Source organism: Carex rostrata, chromosome 5 (assembly GCF_964058835.1).
Source record: "Carex rostrata chromosome 5, lpCarRost1.2, whole genome shotgun sequence".
NCBI classification, from domain to species: domain Eukaryota; kingdom Viridiplantae; phylum Streptophyta; class Magnoliopsida; order Poales; family Cyperaceae; genus Carex; species Carex rostrata.
In genome coordinates this window covers 5,200,521-5,210,083 of record NC_135922.1, presented here as the reverse complement: position 1 = coordinate 5,210,083, position 9,563 = coordinate 5,200,521, and the positions used below count along the sequence as shown (strand labels likewise).

Genomic DNA, 9,563 nt, shown 5'->3' with positions numbered 1-9,563 from the left:
ACTAATTTTAATTTATGCTATAAGGTTGTTATTTGGTTGTCTTAATTCATATGTAGAGGTCTTTACAAGTCCATACATTAATTAATAATCCAAATAAAATAAGGTAAAAGAAAGTGATCTTCATCTAAATTGAGAAAATTATTTTAAAATGATGAAGTGACTAGAAAAGTTGAAAAATTGATTAAAAAAAGTTAAAAGCTATTTTATGAAACGGTAACATACATTTTTCTAGTGTATTGTTGTCCTATCTCTTATAATGTTTTGCAAAATATTTTGTATAATATGTATAATTATAAATTATTATTAATATTCATAACCCCATAGCACCGTAGCCAACTCCATTACAAAATATAAACATATCTAAATTAAGTTGGTTCAAACACAAAACAATCCAAAACCAAAAACAAACATAACACAAATTTATAATTCAAATGAACAATCCTATTTATAATATGAATTATTCAAATTCTAAAATTTCATTTTCATCCATTTTTTCTAAAAAAAAATAAATCCTTAAAAATTTCAACCCAATGCACTGGAGAGCTTCCAATTCTGTTGCACTGGAGATGTTACAAACCTTTCAAAGTATTAAAAATTAAAAAAGGGTTCATGTGAATGGATGCTTGGCACGTGTAATCCGAGCTGCACACGCTTTATTTCATTTCATTTTTTCAATATTAAAATAACATGACTATGCAGCTTTAATTTCTCCCATCTTATTTTGTCTCCTCCTTTCGAACTATTCTTTAGGGGCTCCACTCTGTGTTCTTCTTCAAAATCATCTCTCTCTCTCTCTCTCTGGGTTGTTTGTACTTGAAAGTTCATTGCTTTATGATCAGAAATGGAGGTGGATTATCAAGAGGTAAGCACTAATTCCTTCTAATCTTTTTAATTTCATGTCTAAATGTTTATAAAGATTCAATCTTTATGTCATGATGTGATAGGAATATATCAGAAATTCAAGAGGTGTTCAGCTATTTACATGTAGATGGGTACCTCTCTCCTCTTCTCCCAAAGCACTTGTCTTTCTCTGTCATGGTACTTTGTTTCATTGATTCAAGAAAAATACTTAATTTTTTTTATTATTAGTTGATTATTATAAAATTAGTTTTGTTAATTTTTCTAATGGGTTATTTTTCCATGGTTTATTGATTATATATATTACAGGGTATGGGATGGAATGCAGTGACTTTATGAGAGGTTAGATTTTTATATTTTCATTTTTCAGTTATTTATATTTATTTCTCTTCAAACTTAATTTGCACAATTTAAACTATTTTTGTGAATGTTAAAGATGCCATTCAAATTTAGTTTCTGTTGAGAGAAACTAGGAATTAAATTGGAAAACTATATATCCAACTCATGCAACACATGATTCAGAGATAAATTTATCCTTTTTTTATTTTTTTATTTAGAATCCCTATTAAGAGCTAATTTGTACCTACGAAATCTCTGTTCTTTTATTAATCGTTTAATTAATTTTAGTTATTTAAAAAAATAACATTACAATACACTATCCTTAAAACCAACTAAATAAATTATATATCTCTTAATTATCGCCATATAATTTAGGTTTGTTATTGCACATAATTAAGCTTAATCAAATACCATGACAAGTTAATATTAAAGGTCTAATATGGTCATATTTTTTTTTTATCTAAGCATGCATATAATCAGAAATTGAAATTTGAATCACAATTTTGATATTAAAAGGACGCTAACAACTATGTACTCTATTTTTAGAGAGTATTCTATCAATGGTTGTAATTGTTCGGGTCGGGTCAGGTGCGGGTTGGGTTAGGTCCTGGGTCGAATCAAAACAGATTGGGTCAGATTTCAGGTTGTTTAGTTCTGGTATGGTTGGATTTCTGACTTGTTGGATTCGGGTTAGTTTGATTTTTCAAATAATCTGGTTAGGTTGGGTTCGGATCGGGTTGGATTGATCGAGTTCTTTAGGTTGTGTAAGATTTATTACTTCTGAAGTGACATCGATCATACGGGCGGATCTATTTGACTTTAGAGAATTGTCGGGTCAGATCATGTTGGGTTTCGGATCGCCTTTCAGAAAATTCGAGTCAGTTTTGACTTTACAAAAAAAGTCGAATCGGGTCGGATTTGAAACATATTTTGTCAGCTCTCAATCATATGCATGAATTTTATTGTATAATGGTGATGATATTTGCTTACAAAAGCAAAATCCATCAACTAATCCGTTGATTAGTTCAAATGATCCAATCAATTGATAGCTCTCAAAAGGTAAGGTTAACTAAATGAAAACATGAAAGGTGTACCTGATATATATATATATATATATATAGAGAGAGAGAGAGAGAGTGTGTGTGTGGCTAATATGTTTTCGGTAGCATATGGACCGAAGTGCTACCGGTCCAAATTCGATTTTTCAAAATCCAAACGGTCGATCTGAACCGTTCATCTTGTTCTCCATATTAATATCTGCTTGGAGACCAAATTTTACATTTTTCTGAATTGTTTTACTATTTATTAAGTATTTTACAAAATTGTTGATCCAACGGTGGCTTAACAAAACAGTAAAATCAGCAGCCACCGTTGGATCAACAATTTTGTAAAATACTTAATAAATAGTAAAAAAATTCAGAAAAATGTAAAATTTGGTCTCCAAGCACATATTAATATGGAGAACAAGATGAACGGTTCGGATCGACCGTTTGGATTTTGAAAAATCGAATTTGTACCGATAGCACTTCGGTCCATATGCTACCGAAAGCATATTAGCCACTCTCATATATATATATATTTAAAAAAAATTAACTACCCATCCAATCAGTTGGTTTGGCTCTAGCTAACATTATATAATTTTAGCCCAACAACTCAGTCCATTGGTTAGCTTGGAACAAATTGAAATGGAACTAAAATAACAAACCTTTATTTGGTACATACATATATGCAACAATAGGTATATATACAATACAGATGAAATAATGTATTATAGTATAGGAGAAAAATATGCATGTTACTAGATATACATTATTTATTTGTAGGCTGTATTTACTGATGAATATATGATCTCTTGATAATAGAGAATTGAGAACAGAGACATTTTAGTAAATAAACAATAAAACAAAAGGATAAATCTATAAATTTCAAAGGAAAATTTTGGGCTTAAATTTCTATTGGCATAAAATCTCAATTTGTAATTTTGAACTCAGACATTATATATATATATTATTAGGTCTCTTATCATTAAAAAAAATATTATTATTAGGTGTTTTAATTTATGACAAGAGGTGCATATTCCTAACCTCATTTAAATATTTCTTCTCATGTTTGTTATTATGTCCTTTGATGTTGAATAAGATGAAAACAGAATAAGTTAGGTAACCAGAAAAATTGTCATATATCACCTATCAATTTGCTCTTATTTAATTTGAAGCTTTCTTAAATGCACAAACACCTAAACACCCAAGCAAACCCTAGTTAATGTTTGTTTTTGGTAAATCTAGTTTAATATCGTTATCATAATGTTTTCTTCTAGAAATATATCAGAAATTCATGTCTAAATGTTTATAAAGATTCAATCTTTATGTCATGATGTTATAGGAATATATCAGAAATTCAAGAGGACAGCGCGCTATTTACATGTCTAAATGTTATTGCACCTAATTAAGCTTAATCAAATATATAATATGACAATTTAATATTTTCTAATATAGCCGTAATTTTTTTTTATCTAAGCATTCATATAATCAGAAAAAGAAAATTGAATCACAATTTTGTTAACAAAAGGACGCTGACAACTGTGTACGTCTATTTGTAGAGAGTATTCTGTCAATGCGTGTAATTGTCAATGTCTAGTAAAATTTGTGAACTTCAGACAATTGTCTTTAAATGCTCCAAATGGTGCTCCAATTCCCAAATTGCTATGTCTAGGTGACAATATCAGATTGTTTGGGTCGGGTCAGGTGCGGGTTGGGTTGGGTCATGGGTCGAGTCAAAACAGATTGGGTCAGATTTCCGGTTGTTTAGTTCTGGTATAGTTGGATCGATTTTGGACTGGTCGGATTTGGGTTAGTTTGATTTTTCAAATAATCGGGTTAGGTTGGGTTCGGGTCGGGTTGGATTGGTCGAGTAAGATTTATAACTTTTGAAGTGACATCATATGGGCCAGATTTTGTTCGAGTCGGATCTATTTGACTTTGGAGAATTGTTGGTCAGATCATGTTGGGTTTCGGATCGTCTTTCAGAGAATTCGAGACAGTTTGACTTTCCAAAAAAATTGGAATCGAGTCGGATTTGAATCGAATTGTGTGGAGAAGGGTTGCTAATTTTAGATGGAACATATTTTGTCAGCTCCATGTATGCATGAATATTTATTGTATAATGGTGATGATAATTGCTTACAAAAGCAAAATCCATCACCTAATACGTTGATTAATTAGTTCAAATGATCCAATCAATTGATAGCTCTCAAAAGGTAAGGTTAACTAAATGAAAACATGAAAGGTGTACCTCACATATATATATTTATTAAAAAAAAAATAACTACCCATCCAATCAATTGGTTTGGCTCTAGCTAACATTATATAATTTTAGCCCAACAACTCAATCCATTGGTTAGCTTGGAAACAAATTGAAATGGAACTAAAATAACAGATGAAATCATGTATTATAGTATAGGAGAAACATATGCATGGAACTAGATAGTCCCAGCTAGATTTAGAATATATACATTATTTATTTGTAGGTTGTATTTTCTCTATATTATTGTAGTTATTACTGATGAATATATGATCTCTTGATAGTAGAGAATTGAGAACAGAGATATTTTAGTAAATAAACAATAAAACAAAAGGATAAAGCTATAAATTTCAAAGGAGAATTTTGGGATTAAATTTCTATTGGCATAAAATCTCAATTTGTAATTTTGAACTCAGACACTATATATATATATATATATATATATAGATGGGCTACGGTATGTTGCAATGTATAGTCATCTTTGTACATTGGATTATAAATTACGTGATTCAAAGTCCAATAACTGATCCAAACCGTTCATCTTATTGTCCATATTAATATGTGTTTGGAGACCAAATTTTACATTTTTTGGAATTTTTTTACTATTTTGTTAGATTTATTGAAAATCGATGTTTTTAGATAAATCTGGACCATAAAAAAACAGCGATTTTCAATAAATCTAAAACAATAGTAAAAAAATTCCAAAAAATGTAAAATTTGGTCTCCAAACACATATTAATATGGACAACAAGATGAACGGTTTGGATCGGTTATTTGGATTTTGAATCACGTGATTTATATTTCAATGTACAAAGCAGGCTATACATTGCAATGTACCATAGCCCATATCTCTCTCTATCTCTCTTTATATATATATTATTAGGTCTCTTATCATTAAAAAAAATAATATTATTTGGTCTCTTAATTTATGTCAAGAGGTGCATATTCCTAACCTCATTTAAATATTTCTTCTCATGTTTTGTTATTATGTCCTTTGATGTTGAATAAGATGAAAACAAAATAAGGTGAGTTAGGTAACCAGAAAAATTGTCATATATCACCTATCAATTTGCTCTTATTTAATTTGAAGTTTTCTTAAAGGCACACACACCTAAACACCCAAGCAAACCCTAGTTAATGTTTGTTTTTGGTAAATCTAGTTTAATATCGTTATCATAATGTTTTCTTCTAGACACATTCAACGTTAACTAATTAATATAAACCTCAGATGGATAACTACAACAAAAAAATGGGTTGGAAGGTATGGAAAGCAAAAAAGAATAAATCATTCCAAGTAGTAGGTGCACTATGTCAACTTTTGTGATGTGCTTTATATAAATTTAGTTTGCAAGTATCTTTCCATTGTCATTTTTTGCCACATAATATATAAGGCACAGAAACAAGGAAATACATGTAGTGGGTCCCACAATTAATGGGCCCTTATTTGCATTGTTTTGCTGAAGGAGATATATATATATATATATAGTAGAGCCCACAAATTTCTATTCAAGGTGGGCCCCACAATCTGATACTGGTTGGTTGTCAGGCAGTGTGAAAGCATTTATTATTTGGGTATCTTTTTTTTTGATGGAATATTTGGGTATCTTATCTTCTCATGTAGTCACCATAAACAATTTTCATTTCTAATGTTGTTTTTTCAGGGGTCAAGGAATATATATATATATTTTATATTATAATCTCCCAACTAATGTTTTCCATGTTCTCCCAAAATTGCTATTGCTAAGACATAGACTCTCTGATTTGTATATTTAAAATTTTCCTTTTTGTTTTTGACAACAGAGAATTGAAACTTTCTATTACTGTTTTAAGATATTGACAAGCATGTCTTCATCTTTCTTTGTTGCTAAAAGTTCCAATAATTAAAGCTTCTAGAAACTAAATTAATACATCCCCTAAAATTTTTCTATATCTTTAAATTCATGTTGTAAAAGTAAATAATGTAGCATTTTGATTTTATTTTTCAATGGCATCAAGATTTTAAATATCAACCGCATGAATACTAATGTTTCATTATATTCATCTACATGAATACTACTGTATTAAATTATATACTTTTTTTTGCTAATTAATCAATTCAGGTAACCTAAATCTAATATCAAAAGTTTATTTTTACAAAAATATTTCAGATTGTGTTCTATTCTCTTTTAAAGAACAAAAAAAAAACAAATGTTACATAGCACCTGTTCCAAGGGTAAAGTAGTGATGTGCTTAAATAAATGATGGTTTTATGATTCTTATTACTTTAGAAGCACATGATCAGGAACTGACGGTCGAGATTTATTGTGGTGGCAGCGTGCGGGTTAACACTCGCGAAAGTAGGGTACAGTGTGTATGGCATCGATTATGAGGGTCATGGCCGATCCATGGGAGCCCGGTGCTACATCAGGAAATTCGATCATATCGTGTCCGATTGTGACCGATTTTTCAAATCAATTTGTGGTAATTCCTTTTTTTCTTTAAAAAAAATGATTTCTTAGTTTGAAACAATGCTAAATCTGTTCTCAGAATATTTAATTGACTCATTTATTGACATTTGTATAAATTTAAAATTGAATTTTGAAATTTAAATGTGAGACAGATAAGGAGGAGAATAGAAGAAAGAGTCGGTTTCTGTACGGAGAGTCGATGGGCGGTGCGGTGACATTGTTGCTTCATAGAAAGGACCCCACTTTCTGGGATGGTGCTGTTCTTGTGGCCCCCATGTGTAAGGTATATATACATAGTGTAATTAATATAAAGAATGAGGCTATGGTACTATGCATAGCGCAGATTGGTTTATACTATGGAGCAATAACTTCATTTTTAAAGTACAATTAGTTGATCTGAACCGTTCAACATGATCTCCATATGAAAATGTACTTACATACTAAATTTTACATTTTTTAGAATTATTTTACTACTTTTAGATAGTAGAAAATCACTACTTTTGAATTTTCTATCTATCTGAAAAAAAACAGTTAAAAAAATTCTAAAAAATTTAAATTTGATCTACAAGTATATTTTTATATGAAAATCATGTTGAACGGTTCGGATTGACTGTTTTGGATTTTTAAAATGGAGATATTGATCCATAGTACGGACCAATATGCGCTATGCATAGTACCATAGCCTCACTCTTAATATAAATACAAATTGATGGATACTATATTAACATAAGAAGCACCAGTAAAATTGAGCTTTCTAGAAAGAGGGCCAAATTTGTCAATAGTACCTGCTTATTCAAAGGAAAAAAGAACAAGAGAAAGTCAGAGGTTTGGTGCAAGTTTTAAATACTAGGGCAAATAACAGTTATTACCTCTGATTTATTTGCATATATTTGGTTGTGTACTGGTATTTATAGTTGATAGTTGTAACTACTGGTTTCACCTTCAATTAAAATGGGGGAATTTCATGTATACCCCTCAAAAACTTCAAAATTACGTAATTCCCCCTCTAAAATTTATAATATCATATTTACCCCTCTAAATTTCGAAAACTCACAAATTTAGCCAATATATTGCCTTTTCTATTAAAACTCATTTTAAATTTACAAAATTCCCATTTTACCATTTTACCCTCTATTAATAGATATCGGAGAAGGTGAAGCCGCATCCTGTGGTGATTTCATTGCTGACACAAGTAGAAGAAATTATACCAAAATGGAAGATTGTTCCGACAAAGGATGTGATCGACTCAGCTTTTAAAGACCCGATTAAGCGCGAAAAGGTCCTTCTTACTTCTCATATTTTGTTTTCCATTGCTATTTGAGCATATAATTTTTGTGTGGTCAAATTCTGTTTTTTCCTTTCTATTTTTTATTGTTTATTTTGTTAACTGGTATTATTTATGATATAGAAGGTATATGTAGTCACACTAAAATAAAAAAGATTCCTCTAGAAAGAAGTTTTATCAGAAATTTAATAATGGATTTTTGTAACACATGACTTAATTAGTCTTAAAACTGAGGTCACCTAAACATGTTGTACCTATTCTATATATTGTTTTTCTTCTTTTGACAGATAAGAACCAACAAATTGATATACCAAGACAAGCCAAGACTAAAGACGGCACTTGAATTGCTTCGGACAAGTATGTACGTAGAGGATAGCTTATCAGAGGTATAGCATTCTCTCTTTTCTTCATTTAAATACATGCAATCTATATTTTAATTCATTGAATTCCTATTATATATGCAGCTGCATTTTTATTTGTTAATGTTCACTTTTTTACTTTTTTTGTTTATTAGTTTCTCTTTTAAACATATTTGATTAATATATTAAAAGGTGAAGCTACCATTCTTTGTATTACACGGGGAGGCCGATACTGTTACTGACCCAGAAGTAAGCAGTGCATTATACGAGCGAGCAAGCAGTTCTGACAAGACTATAAAGCTATACCCGAGCATGTGGCATGGGCTGACAGCTGGCGAACCCGACGACAATGTGCGACTTGTTTTTGCTGACATCATTGCCTGGCTCAACCAAAGGAGCTTCAAATGGGCCTCTGACCGAACCCGTGAGGTTGTGATTGAACCAAGTGATGGTGAGATTGTTAGTCCTGAATTTGACAAGAGGCATCAGAGGCGGTTTCTTTGCGGGTTAAAGGGTCGCACTCAGCATCACTCGGCTATGTGAGCGGGTCCGGGTTGACTGTGTCATCTACTATAGCAATGGCTATGGACATTTTGTCGAACACCTCTGAAGAAGAAGAATAATAGGTGGTATAGAAATACAAGCATATTGTAATGAGCCTAGATTAGAAGGGGTTCATTAATCATGATAAATTCACAACCGTTAGTGATAATTTGCAGAAAACATTTTTTTTTTTTTTAAATTTAGCTGTGGGGATTTGCAATTTGTTGCTATTACTAATATTGGTATAAATTAACCTAGGCATTAATAATGTTTAATACAAAGTTTACAATGCCAGAACATGAAAAAATGTGGTTTAAATTGGGCTGATAATGGGCTTTGGCCCATGAGATTACAACATAGCTCTTTACTGTAAAATGAATTTTTTTTTCCATGTATTGAACTATTGAATGCCTCTTATGGGTTCCATGACAG

The 9,563-nt window shown here is 30.8% G+C and overlaps 1 protein-coding gene across 1 annotated transcript; it reads left to right on the top strand.

The window, feature by feature from the left end:
- Positions 1-618: 618 nt before the first annotated feature.
- LOC144554365 (caffeoylshikimate esterase-like) lies at positions 619-9,313 on the top strand. The gene is made up of 8 exons (XM_078302690.1): positions 619-862; positions 945-1,038; positions 1,168-1,200; positions 6,811-6,957; positions 7,097-7,227; positions 8,086-8,223; positions 8,517-8,615; positions 8,781-9,313. The coding sequence occupies exons 1-8, from the start codon at positions 842-844 to the stop codon at positions 9,129-9,131; spliced, it is 1,014 nt and encodes a 337-aa protein (XP_078158816.1). The 5' UTR covers positions 619-841; the 3' UTR covers positions 9,132-9,313.
- The last annotated feature ends 250 nt before the right edge of the window (positions 9,314-9,563 follow it).

What these genes read in the sequence shown, in the direction of transcription:
- LOC144554365 (XM_078302690.1), top strand. Translation starts at nt 842, where the DNA reads ATGGAGGTGGATTATCAAGAG. An exon ending in TGGAGGTGGATTATCAAGAG is followed by an intron (nt 863 to 944) that starts GTAAGCACTAAT and finishes ATGATGTGATAG; the next exon opens with GAATATATCAGAAATTCAAG. An exon ending in ATTTTTCAAATCAATTTGTG is followed by an intron (nt 6,958 to 7,096) that starts GTAATTCCTTTT and finishes AATGTGAGACAG; the next exon opens with ATAAGGAGGAGAATAGAAGA.